Raw genomic sequence first — 17,905 nt, forward strand, 5'->3', positions numbered from 1 at the left:
ATTCTAACAACCCTAAGAAGTGGGTATTATTGGACTTCTCTGGCGGACCAGTGATTAAGACTCTGCGCTTCCACTGCATGGGTCACAGGTTTGATCCGTGTTCAGGGAACTAAGATCCCACCTGCCACTCAGCCATATAAATATAAAATAAAAACTTTTTAAAAAGTAGTTATTATTGCCCTCATTTTACAAATAAGGGAACTGATACATAAAGAAGTTAAGTAACCTGTTGAAGTCACATGGCTAGCAATTAAGAAGGCAGGATTTAAATCCTAGAAGAGAATACTAAGGTATGCCCCTAAACACTGGGCTTCCCTGTCCCCTCAAGGGAAGATGCCAAGATCAGGTCTGGATGCATTAACCATCTGAATAAATGTTAGAAAAAGATTGGGCTCTACAGTGATGTAGATCCAGGGTTCAACTTTCAGCTCTTCCCTTTATTAGTTCTGTGATCTTCAGACAATCATTCAAGCCCCTTGAGACCCATTTTGCCTCTTGTGAAAATGAGGCTATAATATGTCATTTACAAAGCAAATTATGAAGATTTAAGAAAAGAATATTAGCAAAGTGCCCAGGCCTAAGATCTGATGCAAAGCAGGCACTAAATCAATAGACAATAGTACCATAACTAAACACTCTGACACCATGGAGAAATGTCATACACAATATACCAGAAATTATAAAGCAAGTTATATTTACTATAAAAGCAGTTAAACTCTTGGACTGCAAGGAGATCAAACCAATCAATCCTAAAGGAAATCAATCCTGAATATTCATTGGAAGGACTGACGCTGAAGCTAAAACTTCAATACTTTGGCTACCTGATGTGAAAAGCCAACTAGTTAGAAAGTTGGCTAAGAAGGCAGGAGGAGAAGGGGACGACAGAGGATGAGATTTGAGCAAGCTCCGGGAGATGAAGGACAGGGAAGCCTGGCATGCTGCTGTCCATGGGTTCACAAGGAGTCCAACAAGACTGAGTGACTGAACAGCAATGAACTCTTCAAAGACATCTATAGCAAAATTTCAGACTGCCAACAAAATCATGTTTCAAACACTTTCACTCTGATATTCAAATCCCTAATTACAACCCAGGGGGTAAGGTGCCTTCTACAGAGCATACTGTACCTCTTTGACGATTTTCACCCCTTTTGGATCCTTGATATTAACAGCTATACTCTAAAAATTAAAAATAAGCATATTAAAATAATATCACAAAGATTTTTCTTTATGATAAAGAAAAATTACTGACAGTTCAGTAAGAGAGCCATTCATATCATCAATTCTCTTCTTAAAGTAAATGTATTTTCCTCAGAAAGAAACATTTAAATCATTTTTACTGATTTTATTTGCAATTTGGATATGTTAAAATGATAGCAAGGACTACAATAAAATAATTTCAAATAATGATCCCAAATATAGACAATACCCAATCTCCAAAAGAATAACAAACATAAAACAATCAATTGATTTCTCTCCTTAATAAAATTATTTCTATTCAAAATCATTATAAATTCTCACAATATGCTTTAAGTTAGTAGAAAAGGAAAATAAAAAGGTCTACTGTTTCTGTTTGGTAACTGGCAAATGAATAGAATAAAATGTCACTTCTTGAAAATATTACCTAGATCTACAAAAAAAGAGTAGAAATAAATGAGCCACAATGCCATCAAAAGTTTTGTTACTACAAGAGGATTATGGAAAGAAAGCAAAAAGGGGGTAATATTCTTACTTTTTTATTTCGGTTAACACTGAGAAAATAAGTACTTTCTGTCCCCACAAAAGGTGGACCCCAAGTTCGTGTATCATCACCAGCTCCTGAAAATAACAGTATCAGCTATTTTAACGTTGGAACATCATGAGACATTTCAAACCAACAAATTTACTCATTCCTACGTTCACAGATGACTACGAAGATCAGCTTAGTGCAGTGGAATTAGCAACCTAAAGGAGCCATGGGAGCTTGTTAGAACTGCCCAAATTCCTTCCCCGTTCATGTAAATGACTAAATCCTCCCATAACTTCTTTCACTAAAACCCAACCCTGAAAGTAAAAATCCAGAACAGAATACCCAAATGCCAGTCTTAAAATACATAAACAGCAAGTTTGAAAGGAAAAAATTACTCTGCTAATTCAACAAACAAGTCAGCTCTTTCAGTGTTTTTGGCATTAAATGTGCAAACAAAGTGTTAGGTCTGTAAAGGATTTTTTGTTATATATAATTTGAATCAGAAAAATGATAAGCAAGTCTCTATAAAGTGGTATTTGAGGCTAGGTATAAAATAATGATAAATAAATAAATCTATTTTTTAAATCCTGCATTAATAAATCAGAAAAAGCAAAATAAGCAACTGAGTAGCAAATGTAAATAATTTAAAATACTAGCTTAGAATAAAATTTTAGCTATCAAGGTCTTGCTTCAAAGTAAAATGGTTAAAACCATCAAAAATAGGGTATTTTCTTTGAGACATCTACTTCAAATGACCTGAAAAGTACTTGTGTTTGATTCAAAGACAACACTATAGAGTTACAGAAAAAAATTTTCTTTGCACAAAAAGCAAACAATGTAGATGGAAAAGAGAAGGTGAATTAACAAGTAATAGGCACAAATTAGTATCACTTAAATTTAAAAATTTGTAAGTTCAATTAAATATAGATATTAGAAACTAATCACTACCTAAGTATTACTGGCCCCTCCAATAAGAGATAATTTGTGAGTATGGGCTAAAGTTTAAATTCTAATCTCATTTAAATGATATAATTTATTAGGCCATTAAACTTTACCCACTGAAACTGATAAAGAAAAACAGACACAGCCTTTTAGAAAACAAAGCAGAAGCTAAACGATAGACTCCTTGATTTAAAAAGAAAAACAAAAAGGAAAAAGCCTCACAAGAGAAGGGGAGAGAACAAGAGGAGAAAAGAAGCATTAGTTCTAACTGGGGATGAACTGGAAACAACACAAAGCAATAAATGCTAAGTATCAAACTGAACACATGTTCAAAACATCAGGGGAAAAAACAAAGTGCAAGAGTCCACAAAAACAACCTCCACAAAAACAACCTCCCAGTAATAGACCAGAGTCTATTACTATTAGAGTCTATTAGAGTCTTCATGGAAAAGGTATGTGTGAATATGAATCTCCAAGACCAGCCAGGACCTCTCAGAGTCAGGAGACAGTCCAGCCACTTCTATTTATCTGAAGGTCTCAATACATTAAGAAAAAAAAAATTTAAGGAAGCAACATCAAGATAAGGTTAAAATTAGCTTATTTTAAATGATTACATTCATCTCTGATCACCTTCATCTCTCGGGTGGAGATAATGTCAGAAATCTAAATTGGAGGCCCACATGGCTTTCCTGGAGGGCTTCCCCAGTGGCTCATTGGTTAAAAAAATCTGCCTGCAATGGAGGAGATGTAGGTTTGATCCCTAGGTCAGGAAGATACCCCGTAGGAGGGCACTGCAACCCACTCCAGTATTTTTGTCTGGACAATCTCATGGACAGAGGAGTCTGGCGGTCTATAGTTCTTGGGGTTGCACAGAGTTAAACACAACTGAAGCAGTCAAGCATGCACACACACATGGCTTCCCTACCAGACCTGTCCCTAGTGTATGTTGTTGTTGTTGTTGTTGTTGTTGAGTTGCTAAGTCTTATCCAACTCTCTGGCAAGCCCATGGACTGCAGCCAATCAGGCTCCTCTGTCCATGGGATTTCCCAGGCAAGAATACTGAAGTGGGTTACTATTTCCTTCTCCACGGGATCTTCCCCACCCAGGGATCAAACCCACATCTCCTGCATCACAGGTAGACTCTTTACCACTGAGACACCAGGAAAGCCCATCCCTAGTATATAATCCCTAGTATATAAACCAGGGTTTAAGGGAAGCAGAAAGGGAGTACTGATGGCACATGAAAGGTTAAAGGTCACAAGCTTGTAAAACTAGCAATTTGAGAAACATGTTTTATTTGACCCACACACTATTTAAAGTTTTTAACTATCTGCCATGATTTCAAAATCCAGAAGCAGTAGATAAAAATTCAGACTTCTTTTTTTAAATGATATTTCAAAATATTCATTCATTCAGCAAAGATTTATTGGGTGCCTACTAGGTCACAAGCACCACTCTCTGCAGAGCAGACACAGCAGTAAGTAAAGACAACTTTGAAATAACAGCAGCATCATTTGATGCCCAGCCTACTTCATTCATTTAGGTTACCCTATCGGCATACAGCTTCCATTCACTAACAAACTCGAAAAAAATATACTTAAGCTTGATATGTTCTTTAATTACTCAAGTAAGAATAATCTAAGTCCCAAATCAGAAAACTACAATCAAATTTAATTCAAGAACTAGAGAAAGTGGAAATGTGAAAGTGCTAGTTGCTCAGTCATGTCCGACTCTTTGTGACCCCATCGTCTGTAGCCTGCCTGGTTCCTCTGTCCATGGAATTCTCCATGCAAGAACACTGGAGTGGGTAGCCATTCCCTCTTCCAGGGGATCTTCCCAACCCAGGGATCAAACTCAGATCTCCTGCACTGCAGGCAGATTCTTTACTGTCTAAGCCACCAACCAAATCTAATTTAAGAACTGGAGAAGTGGACACTAAAAAAGACTAACTCTCCACTAAAATTTGAAAATACTGCCAAATCACTTTACCCTCATATCTGTTGAATAATTACCTCAGAAAAACAAAATATATGAACATTAAAATGTACTGAGCAGAAGGGTTAAAGGAAAGAGAGAAATTAGTTAGGAAAAAAGCAATGAACACCTGCTAGGAAAAAAGTTTGATGCCTAGTATGTAGCTATAGGACTTAATGAAGTTCTAAATAAGGAAAGGGTCCCTCAGGGTGGAAAGCGAAAAAATAACAAAGGAGAAACAGGTCTACACAAATAGGGAAGAGTGATTTCTAAAATTAATAAAAATACAGTCATTCCTTCATTATCCTCAAGGGTTCCAGCACCAACAAGGACTCCAAAACGGCAGATGCTCAAGTCCTGCAACTGGCCCTCTATGCTCACAGGTACAGCACCCCGAGTTCTACCAACCACAGATCATTGAAGTTCACGAGTCCAAAGACTCAGCCAACCAGACATAAAGGGCCAACTGTACAAATATTTAACCTAGAGACCAAGGGAAACAGCAAGAGAAATTAGATCAACTATTCTGCCTGTAAGTGGAAGATCCCATGGCTGAAATCAGAAAGCATGTGGCATTGAAACTGGACTGCAATGTGGTAATTAGAAGTTTTGTGGTAACTGTTAAACAAAGAAAGAAAAAAACACGTTCAGCTAGAAAGTGAACATTATTCAGCATGTATCCAGCAATGACCAAAAGCAATAAATATCACGGACTGGATAAATGAAGCACAATCTCTGGAAATCAGGATTTACCAGGCTCTTCTATCACCTAGAGCCTGACAAAGACAGGGTCAGAAAAATGTAATATAAAATATATAATATTTCTCATGCTGATCAGAGAATCTTATGCTAACTGCTTGGGTCTCCTAAGAAGATTTAGCAGAAAGTTGAATCTTCCAGATCAGGTATTCACCTTTATAGTGTTTAATCACTTACAGTGAATTCATATATTGATGTAATTGCAATCTAGTCTCTTGTGGGTCTGATAGAAACATGCACACTATTCAAGAAGGCTGGACCAATTTCATTGATTTGGGAATTCTGTTCCAAATCCATAAACATCAGAGGTTTTTTTTTGCCATGGTACATGGCATGTGGGATATGGAATCTTAGTTCCTAGACCAGGGATCAAACCAGTGCCCCCTGCAATAGAAGCACAGAATCGTGACTATCAGACCACCAGGGAAGTCCCAGCATCAGATCTTGAAAGATAAATAATAACGCTGATTTTTGAAACCTTCCAAAACAAGCTGTTTGTGAGATAATGCAGAGAACATGGACTCTTGGTTTCAGTGCTTATTAGAGAGGAAGGGAACGTAATATGACACTTTTCTAAGTAGCTTCATCAACAGCAACATGAATTAAACATCAAAGAGTTGAGAAGGCACCAAATAAGAGTGAGAATTATGCACCCAGTATAGGTTTGTTTGGTGAACAAAGGGAAGAGAAGAAAGGAAAGTTGTCAGATGAAAACATAAAAGCAAAGAATTCATCTTAGCTTCAGTGTTTTTCCCTCAAAATATTTAAAAGTTTGAAATGGGAAAATGTTTCTTTTATTAGAAATAGAAAATAATGACTTAGGTTGGGGTATTTGGGTTCCTTTTGGATAGGACTTTGATTCCTTTCCTTCCTCCCTCTTCTACAACCTATTTTTCCCCTCTTCCCTTCCCCTTGTTCCTGGCTCCCCTTCATCCCACAGTGAGGGAAAGCGGCCAGGCTCACTCTAACCTCAGTCTCAGCAGCAATTCTTGTGTGGGGCTCAGGAGGACCCGGATCAGAGATGAATGTCTCAACACTCCTTACTAGCTATGTGACCGTGCACAAATCCCTTCATCTCTCAGGGTCTCTGTGTTCTTATTTATAATCTAGGAATAATAACAGGTGACAGGTTGTTGTAAAGATTGAATAAATTAATGTAGGCAAAGTGCTTAGAACTGTGCCCAGCACTAAATGTCATTAACATCACTGTTATCACACTGCATGTCAGTTTCTACCAATGTGCTTAGTCGCTCAGTCATGTCCAACTCTTTGTGACCCCATGTACTGTAACCCACCAGGCTCCTTTGTCCATGGGGATTCTCCAGGCAACAATACGGCAGTAGGTTGCCATGCCCTCCTCCTGGGGATCTTTGCAACCCAGGGATCGAACCCAGGTATCCCCCACTGCAAGCGGATTCTTAACCATCTGAGCCAGTAGGGAAGCCCCAGTGTTTCTAACAGAGGCTTACAGAAACTGGCTTAGGGCTCAACCCTTGGCATGTAAAGAGTAGAAAGAGATCTAACTTTAGTAGAGGTTCAGAGGAAAATAAAGAATGGAGAAGAAAAATAATCATTTCATTTCAATTCTTTCCTCATCCCACATACAGGTACATGGATATTTAAAGAACTACTAAAAATATTTATTAGCTTGTTTCTATGTTTTAAAGAGAATAGTAGTTTTACCTGGTCTTTCCACTTTTATAACTTCTGCTCCAAGATCTCCTAAATTCATAGTAGCAAAAGGTCCCGCCAGTACTCTACAATATTAACAGTGATAAATAAATTCATTACCATCTTTAAGACTTTTATATTTATTTGTTTCTTAATGGTTCATCAACACAGACAAGCTCATATAATGTTAGTAAGAATTAAAACTGTTATAAAAGTGATTTGGCCATATGTATCAAGAGCTTTAAAAAGTATATTCCCTTTGATGCAGTAATTCCACTTCCATAATTCTACCCTAAAGAAGAAATTGAAAGATTTTCTAAGGCCAAGATTTATGTACAAGAGAGTCTACTTTATACTAGAAAAACATCCAGGGGATGACTAAGTAATTAGGTGACAACTACATAATAAAATATTATCATATATTTTTGTTGAATTTTGAATGACATGGGAAAAATAGCCAAAATATAACAATGCTTAAAATGTGAATAAACCTATAATTTCAATAGTTTCATTTTTTAAAGTATAAATAGATATGCAGATTAGAAAGAAATGTATAAATATTATATGAATTGTCTTCAGAATAATGAAATTATAGGAAATTTCCTTGATTTCTCTTTCCAAAATTTCAATGATAAGCTTACAAGCACCCTCTTATAATCCAAGAAACAAATGCTCTTTTAGAGAAGGGGAAAACTCAATCACCAAAACATAGATAAACCAATACACACCTCGTTAGATCCAGAATCCTTACACCCTCCAATGGCTTCACATTGTCAGTATCTGGCAAAACAGAGAAAATATTTGAAGATAATTGATTACTAATTTTAGGAAGGAATAACGCATAATTTGGCCACCTGATGCAAAGAGCTGACTCATTTGAAAAGACCCTGATGCTGGGAAAGATTGAAGGCAGGAGGAGAAGGGGATGACAGAGGATGAGATGGTTGGATGGCATCACCCATTCACTGGACATGAGTTTTGGTGGGCTCCAGGAGTTGGTGTTGGACAGGGAGGCCTGGCATGCTGCAGCTCATAGGGTTGCAAAGAGTCAGACACGACTGAGCAACTGAACTGAACTGAATGCAGAGTTCTTCATATTCTGAAAGCACTCTCTATTACTACCAAATAAATAAATAAATTTTCCTTCAGATTACTAAAGGGAACTGTGTATAACACAGAACCCTTGACCAATCCAATTTATCAATCTGTAAAAATTTTAAAGCCTCTAACACCAGATTATTCCCCATTTAATAAAGTCCAAAGCTACACGTAAAATAGTTTGTCTAATAAGAAATAAAAAGTTGGAGGAGAGAGGGTTGCAGAGGCTGAGCACAGAGGATCTTTAGGACACTGAAAATACTGTGTATGATACCATAATGATGGATACATGTCATTACACATTTTCCAAACTCACAAATAGAACTTTCCATCACCTGAAAGTTTCCACCTGCCCTTTGCAAACTACCTTTCCCTCCATTCCCAACCTCAGGCAACCACTGATCTGCTTTCTGTCACTACAGTTTAATCTGCATTTTCTAAAATATTATTTAACTAAAATAATACAGCATATACCCTTTTTTGCCTGGCTTCTTCCATTCAGCATAATGATATTGAGACTCATCCATGTTGTTGAATTTTTATAAGTAATATCCTGTTCTATGGATATACATTTTTCTTTATCCTTTCTAACCTACTGAATAGGCTCCAGTTTTACGTCCCAGTGGATCAAGCTGCTATGAACATTCATGTACAAGTCTTTGTTGGACATGTTTTCATTTCTCTTGAGTAAATACCTAGGGGAATGGCTAGGTAATATGGTAAGGTTATGCTTAACTTTCTAAGTAACTGCCAAACAGCTTTCCAAAGTGACTGTACAATAATAGCACATGTGAGTTCTAGAAGCTCAACATCTTCAAAACCCTAAGTACTGTTAGTCTTGTTTAAATTTATTTATTTGGCTGCACTGGGTCTCAGCTGTAGCACATGGGCTCTTCAATCTTCCTTGCAGCATGCAGGATCTAGTTCCCTGACCAGGAAGCAAACTGGTCCCTTGCACTGGGACCTGAGTCTTAACCACTGGACTACCAGAAAAGTCCCTTGTTAATCTTTTTAAAATGTTAGCCATTCTAATGGGTATATGATGTTTCTCTGAGGCTTTAATTTGCATTCCTTTGATGATTAATGCTATTCAAAATCTTTTCATGTAACAATAGGCCATTCATGTATCTTCTATTGTGAATTGTCTCACTGTTTTTTTAATACTGAAGCAAAATATTCAAAACAATGCAGAAATCCACCAACATGTGAAATATTAAATAAGCACTGGCACATCCATATAACAAAATACCATGCCGATGTTAAGAAAAAATGAGACAGATCTACATACCCTGACATATACAGTTGACCAAGATGTATTCCTAAGTTAAAAAATAAATCAGGGACTTCCCCGGTGGTCCAGTGGTTAAGAATTCACCTTGTAATGCAGCGGAACCAGGTTCAAGTCCTGATCAGGGAACTAAGATCTCACATGCTGCAAAGCAACGGTGCCACAACTAGAGACTCCCAGTGCCACAGCCAAATAAATAAATAATTTTAAAAATTCAAGTTGTAGAATAGAATGTATAATATGAGCCTATGTTTGTAAACATACATCATAATAATAATAACGTTGGTACCTGGAGCATTCATAAAGTTCTACTCTTGGCTAAATCTTGGGGTAAGAATTTATGGAACACTTTCACTAGCTAAGTTACTTATTTCTATAATTTTGCTTAATTCTTAAATTGGGAAAAAAAGAAGAGTGAAAACATAAAGAACAAACTAAGAGAGAAACAAGATATTTTAGAGAAATTAAAACATAGAAAAAGATCTTAAATATGATAAGATATTTTGATATCATTAGGAATGAACTGACAAGCAATTATTGTCCATTACACTCCAAAAATATGAGTCGTCTGTACTCATCTCTTTGGGGGCCCCTGCTTTTTTTTCAAATGAAGCAGGAAATATATTTAGAGATCTCTTCAATTCATAAATCTCATCTCATCATAAACCTATAAAGAGAAGTTTATATTTCACTACCAATGTCAACTCACAACCATAATAAATTAGTAAAAATTTTATGTAATGATGCAAAAACTTTTAAATGAATTCATTTAACATTAGCCAATAGCATTTTACTTTTATGATCTGTGAAGATAACCAAAAAGGACTTCTAAAGCATATTTAAAGTGAAAGTGAAGTCGCTCAGTCATGTCCAACTCTTTGCGACCCCATGGACTGTAGCCCACCAGGCTCCTCCATCCATGGAATTTTCTAGGTAAGAGTACTGGAACGGGTTGCCATTTCCTGCTCCAGGGGATCTTCCTGACCCGGGGATTGAACCTGGGTCTCCTGCATTGCGGGCAGACACTTTACCGTCTGAGCCACCAGGGAATCCCCTAAAGCATATTTAAGTCACAATCAACTAATGAGTTTTAAACAGTTAAGAGCGTAAACCTTAGAGACTGAATTTAATTCTCTGCTTCACTACTTACTATCCTAGTGACCTTGACCAAGGTAAACATTTCTCTGTTTCAATTTCCTCATTTGAAACACCTACATCATAGAGTTTGCAAAGATTAAGTGAAACGTTATATGTGGGCTTCCCAGTGGTATCAGTGGTGAAGAACCCGCCTGCCAATGCAGGAGACATAGAGACTTGGGTTTGATATATGGGTCAGGAAGATCTCCTGGAGGAGGGCATGGCAACCTTCCAGTATTCTTGCCTGGAGAATCTCATGGACAGAAGGACCTGGCGGGCTATAGTCCATGGGGCTGCAAAGAGTCAGATATGACTGAACCAACTTACCACACAGGCACACACAAAGTACACTTCCTGGCATATAGTAAATGCTCACTAAATACCAACAATTGTTGTTATCATCATCATCACCAATGTAATATACAGTCCCAATACCTATTAAAGTAGATAATCCAGATTTGAAAGCAATCACATGACTCACGATTATTTTAAGGAACAGAAAATAATATTATTCTCAATTCTCTATACTTTAAAAAGATATCTACAGCCATATTTTGCCTCCTTATAAAAGACCAGAATAGTCTGATTACAGGGTGAAAAACAGTTGAAAAGAGCATCTATTATAACGTAATTTGCTGAGATATAGTGAGCAGCTTGTGTATCACTCTATCTTATTTGGCCTCTAGGATGGAAAGCTATTATGTTGATACAGCTGAGTAATCATGCAAAGAAATATAATTATAATGAAGCTGCCATCAAATTTATGCTTGCCAGAGTTGCTTCTAGGACTCCTCTGGTATTTGGCCCTAGGTTTCCATGACACAAATAAATTTGAACACCAGAGCGGATATAATTGACAGATGCCCACACAAGTGGCTCATTTGTGTGGCAGCAACCATGACATCCCTCTCCCACTGTACTAGCCAACTACTGAGACATTTAACAAAAAAGTCAAGTCCTAAAACAAACTGATCGAATATCACTATCAAATACAACATGTGATATACATCAGAAGGCTTTCTTGATTTGATATTTTTACAGAAAAGTCAATTACCAGAACTTAGGAGTGAGCCAGTACATGGATATCTCTTCCAAGCTTTATTTAGAAAAGTTAGGAGGATATTTTCTTTCTAGCACAGGTTGAGTCTTGAAGGAATTCTCTGTTCCTAATACTATAATTTGGCAGGAAATTTTAGGGGTTTAGAGTACTTGGAAAATCAAAATCCACTGGAAAACATTCCAGGGAAACTAAAATTTTTGAGTTGTAAAAAGATAGTGTGGAAGTGACACTCAAGTTATGAGGCAATTAAGAAACAATTCGGTTCAGCGGTAAAGACTCCACCTGCAGTGCAGAAACCACAGGAAACATGGGTTCGATCCCTGGGTTGGGAAGACCCCCTGCAGGAGGAAATGGCAACCCACTCCAGTATTTTTGCTTGGAAAATCCCATGGACAGAGGAGCCTGGCAGGCTACAGTCCATGGGGTCACAAAAGAGTCGGACACAACTAAGTGATTGAGCACACAGCAAACAGTAGAAAGATGGATAATAACGTGTAACAGTTTACAAGTCATGCTTCACTGACACTCAGTTTCTTCAGAACTGCCCTTCCCTTGCAATGACTCTGCTATTACTGTGGGATTTGCAATCAAAGAGGTTTTATTTTGTTTTTTTTTTTAATTTTTATTTTTACTTTACTTTACAATACTGTATTGGTTTTGCCATACATTGACATGAATCCACCACAGCAAAGAGGTTTTAAAACTGCTGGATGCTACTATTTTAATGAAAACTTGAAGAAAAATGCAAAAAGACTAGAAATAAAGGGCTACCAAATGATAGGTAAAGCATTACACAACCAAAGTACCAGTGGGTGCTAATCCCTAATCCCTCTGCTCTTCTCACTTCCCAGCTTCTCTTAATTAGATTGGGGCCAAATGCCTGGGGTCTGGCCAATAACACATAAACAGAAGCAATATAAACTTAATTCCAGCCCTAATCCTTAAAAACATCCCATTCGGTCCTCCAGGCTTCTACAGTCCTACTGCAGTGACTGTGGGCTAATCTGCACCACAGCCCCATCTAGCCTTTCCTGACCAATGAAGAAACTAGGCATGGGCGGAAGAAAAATGGTAGTATACTCTAAGCGAATGTAGAGCATCCAAGCCAAGAAGTTAGAAGTCTGTTTCAGGGGTAGGTTGCTTCGCTGCTACCAATAGTCATCAAACTGAGATACATTAAGACTTTTGTAAGAAATCAATGAATCATTTTAAAGAAACCAATTTCCATATCTTAAGCTTCCATACATATTTTTCCCCAAAACTGATCAAATAAGACCTACAAATAAGCCTTCTTTCATGACAAGTCTTCTCACACTGGGTAAAAGGAAAGCATATTCCTCACATGTCTTACTATAAAATTTGTGATAAAAATTTTTTTAATATGAACTTAACATATGCAATGCGTTGCTAATCAAAAGTCATTTAGGAGAAAGAACACTAGTATAGACTGGAACATAGAAGTGTAGAAAATGGTACTAACTTAGAGACCTTATAAATAATCAAGTTATAGGATTCACAACCAAAAGTCAGGAAGCCAGAGAAAAAAGCTTCAGGGTCGAGGCCTCTTTAATGGGCCTACAAGTGGCTGAACCAGGAACTCATGGAGCAAATGACAGTTATAAACTACAGAATGTGAAGGCCCACAAACCCATGAGACCTCTGAAACTTCACCATGTAGATGACGTGGCTTTCTTCCGGAAGAAGACTGACCAAAGGGAAGACCTCTGTGCGAATCAGGGAGAGGCATCCATTCCAGGGGACAACCAGCAAAACACCATCACAGGTACTGGAGGGGCATTAGAATTATCACAGAAAAGAAGAAAACGTGCGTGTGCGAGGTGTGGGAGGCCGGGAACGGGGGCCAGTGTTAGATGGTGAATGTGATGAGCCTATTTTGAACCCCAAAAGGGAACAGAACCCTATTTTACAGACCAACTGCAAATAAAACAGGAGGAATAGATGGAAAGGGAAGGGACAGCCTGGGAGAAGTGAGTAGACAGATAAATATGTCAGAAAAAAATTGTCTTGTGATTTGATTTGTTTTCAATAGCTTCCAGTAAGTCATTCTGAAGAGCAGGAGATGTCTAGAAGAACTTAGGATACTTTCTGTGAAGTGCTATGGAACCCTCCCAGGGATGTCTCTCTAAGTAGTAAAGATAAAAATTATTCTCTAAGCCTTTTAGAGGTTGGGGGGTGAGGGGTGGTTAAGAAGGCACAATGAGGAGCATGTTTCCAAGGACAGAGGCAGGTCTTAAGGTGGCCTAGCCATGTTCATGTTGTAAATTCATTCAAACTTTTCATATCTACTATCAAACTGCCCACCAGAAAAGCAGTACTAATATATACCAGCATCAGCTGTAGAAAACAGTGTTCTCCACTATCTCCCATAACCCACAATGGCTTAGTTTTGGGAGCATTTTCTTTACTTGTTTGTTGTAAATTCAACAGTTAAAAATTTGCATGTTACTACCATTTTAATTTTCATTTACTTAATGACAAGAAATTACACTGCTTTTTATACTTCCTCTTTTTATATATCTTCTCTTGTAAATAATGTATTCTTCTTGTTGGCCCATATGTCTACAGGCACATTTATCTTTTCCTTATTGATCTGTATGGATTCTTCGTGTAGTAAGAATATTAACCTTTTATGAGTATAAAACACAAAGATACAAATTCTAGTGACATTAAAATTTTATTCACTCATTTTAAAACAAAAAATTGTATCTGGAAAAGAATAATTACATTCTTTAACATTTTTTTTCATGTCAACAATTTTATTATATTGAATAAAAATTTTTATAAGTGACTTGATGCATTAACACATATTATACATGGGTGAAGAATATTAATCAAAAAGAAATACGTATGTATAAAACATTTCACCTATGCTTGACTAGAACAATGGAAACATGCTTAGAATTGAAAAGAAGATCATTAACAGTAGTTTGGCTCTCAGAGACAAGAACAAGTTGCTTCCAACACCTGCTTAATCAATGAGAACATTACATAAGTGATAGTTAAGAGATCCACTGTGTTCAATGCATACCTCATCCTATTAATGAATGAGCTAATCATATCCTAGAGATGCATTTACTTTTCTACTATTGACAGTCTTTAACATGGAAGAGCTAAACAGCTAACAAGAGAAGAGGAAAACAGAGATAATCTGAAAGGCGTCAGGGAATACTATATCACAGTAGCTCCACCCCCACCCCCTATCCATGGGTTCCTCAACTACAGAGTCAACCAATGGTGGATTGAAAATACTGGGAAGAAAAAAATTCCAAGGAGCAAAGCTTGAATATGCCTCCCACAACTATTTACAGAGCAGTTACATTGTATTGACAACTATTTACATATTATTTACATTGCATTCGGTATTATAAGGTACACACAGAACAGGTAGTTATATGCAAGTACCAAACCATTTTATATAGTAAGGAACTTGAGCATCCTTGGATTTTGGTATCCAAGGGGGCGGGAATCCTGGAATCAATCCTCTGCAGATCCTGAGAGAGATACCTGAACAAACATTTCCAGGACTAACTTCAGGAGCACATATACTAAAATTGGAAGAAACATTTCTAACATAGAAACTATTAAATACACTCTCCTGTCCTAAGAAGTGCTTTCATTAAAAATACATGGTCTTTAATCTCCATACTTATTCAAAACCGTGGTTTCTAAAGCAGAGATCAGAGTTATTATTTCTTACATCAAGAAATGCACCCTTTTCTCCCCAACTAATAAGTTACAGGAGTCATAATGAGAGCTGGTAGACTTCACTGGCACATACAAGGACTGAACCCCAGGAAAGGTCCCCCAAATTATAAACCAACCAGTTTGTATGGAACAGCTGCTCGCACTGCACCTTCCCCCAAAAAAGCAGAGACAGCTAATCACCCTAAAGTAAGCAAATTCTCCTCAGGAAGAAAGGGGGATGGTCCCTGGGCTCTGACTCTCTAGAATGTGAATAAATGTCTCCAGGGGGAAAGATAAACTTCACTAGGTTAACAATCTCAATCTTGGGAAAGTATCCAAGGCCCTGAGTTTTATACCCCTTTGAAATACAAACATAAATTTCCTGGAAGCTCTCTAACAATCATTTCAGTCATCTTTTAACTTCCAAGGCTTGCCCTTTAACCCAAGTTCTAGTTTTCTTGGCGTAGAAAGCCCCGACCATGCAGAAACATGAAAATATTCACTCCTTGGTAATAGGAGTAAAAACTAACCAACGTGTTTACGTTTTCAGCACTTGTTAATACCTGACGCCTACCAAACATATTGGGTTTCAAATCCTTTCTGGAGAGCCCTAGAAATTCCTCAGAGGTACCCAGAGGTGTCTTTTCAAGGAGGCAGATAGAGGGGACAGGGCGAGCAGCTCTGGGAATCCCAATTCCTCCTTCAAACACGAAGCCATATGCTCTCAAAAAGGCTCTACCAAAAAAAAAAATTGTTTTTAATCTACTGAAGAAAACACTTAAAAAAACTTTGGTAACCTCAATAAAGATTCTCTGTCTTATAGAAATGGACAAGTTCCCATTTTCACTTACACTTAAATTTACACTTAAATTTATGGTACTCTTACTTGCATTAATGTAAAACTTGCAAAACATGCATCATCAGAAAGTTAACCAATTATTTTGGGGATCCCCATATACTTCATAGGTACTGAGACAGTTCCTTAACACTTTGCTTGTTGATGTCCTCTGAGTACAATGTCACTTGAAGACATCACCTAGCCATTAACAGTGTCTTCAATGAATGCACTATCCAATTTGGGATCCTGTTTTCTAAAGGTGGTCCTCCCTAAACAGTTCTACACTTCTCTTTTTGCCAGAACAACACTTGTGTTACTCACACAAATGTTAAAGTGCCCTTTTCTCCTCTCAGGATTCCAACTTCACTCATGGGGCAGCCACCACACTCTCACATACATCATCCCACTTCACTTTTCTATTTCCAGGTAATGCAACTTTAAACTTCCTACTTCTCTTCCCCAGAAATCACCACCATATAAACAAATTGAAATATGCGTCTTGGGACCTCAGACCCATCAGCTCAAGCAGTCAGATTGCAAACCCCAAGTTAACACCTGTGAAGACTCTAGCTACATTTACAAATGTTCACAATTAAAGTTATATCTACTAATCTCTAAATATCTAAAAAAAATATGCTATGAAATACATATCATGAAGCCATAAAGATGTTAAGTTAAACACTTTGACCTTTAAATTGATTGATCAAAAATGATGTACTTTAAGGACAGGAGCCAACCAAAAATGTACAGATTAATACTGGTAAAGATATAAGACTATGTAATCCCCACCTTTTTAGGGACTCTTTAATACCCCCCACCCCCAGTGTCTATGCTGAGAGCTTTGTACTTTCCTCCTTTCTGATAAATCCTATTTGCTTGCTACCATGAGTGTCTGCATGTCCGTGGATTCCATTCTTCGACTCCACGAACAAGAAGTTAGATTCCCGTTTCAGTCACTTAATTTCTCTTGGACAATCTTTCTCATCTGTAAAAAGGCAAATTGCCTATACTCAGAAGTGATTCAAGTGGAATCTGCAGTTTTCATACAATTTAAGAATGTGCTTTCCCTCACTCCTCCTATATATTAATACCCGAAAACATAATGAAGAGCACAATGTCATACATACTCTACTGGTCAAAAATTTCACACTTTATTTCTTGTTTCTAATACAAGTTCATACGTGTGGAAGATAGCAAGATATCGCTACAGGGAAGAACATTCCAGAAGTACAAGCTAAGTAAAAAGACAACTTACAGTACGTCACTCAATTCAATAAATCATTTGCTAATTATTTAAATATTAACAAAGGTAATTTTGGTCCCTGCCACCCTCATTTCTCTGCGCCCTGCCACCAAGAGGTAGACTGGTTGATGACATTTAAGGTGGTGTTACAAGTGAGACTCACTAACCCACTCATGTGGGTTATGATGTGACCCACTCATTCATTCAATAAATATCTGAGACCCCAATTACCAGACATTAAACTAAGCGCCAAAGACAATGTCCAGGAAGGTGAATTTCTGGACAGGACAGCAAAAGAAAGAAAGCGAAGTTGCTCAGTCGTGTCCGACTCTTTGCAACCCCATGGACTGTAGCCTACCAGGCTCCTCTGTCCATGGGATTTTCCAGGCAAGAGTACTGGAGTGGGATGCCATTGCCTTCTCCAGATGACCCGGGGATGGGTCTCCCGCATTGTAGGCGGATGA

At 37.6% G+C, this 17,905-nt stretch overlaps 1 protein-coding gene across 2 annotated transcripts in view; it reads right to left on the reverse strand.

The window, feature by feature from the left end:
* The window catches only part of SUGCT (succinyl-CoA:glutarate-CoA transferase), a 762,875-nt gene that overhangs the window by 743,749 nt on the left and 1,221 nt on the right, over positions 1-17,905 (reverse strand). For both annotated transcript variants that reach the window (XM_042249226.1, XM_004008000.5), the window contains exons 2-5: positions 7,801-7,852; positions 7,085-7,158; positions 1,730-1,815; positions 1,126-1,176 (exon numbers count right to left, since the gene is read on the reverse strand). In XM_042249226.1, the coding sequence (XP_042105160.1) occupies positions 1,126-1,176; positions 1,730-1,815; positions 7,085-7,158; positions 7,801-7,852 (263 nt within the window). The remainder of the gene's footprint in view (positions 1-1,125; positions 1,177-1,729; positions 1,816-7,084; positions 7,159-7,800; positions 7,853-17,905) is intronic.

Source organism: Ovis aries, chromosome 4 (genome assembly GCF_016772045.2).
Source record: "Ovis aries strain OAR_USU_Benz2616 breed Rambouillet chromosome 4, ARS-UI_Ramb_v3.0, whole genome shotgun sequence".
NCBI lineage: Eukaryota > Metazoa > Chordata > Mammalia > Artiodactyla > Bovidae > Ovis > Ovis aries.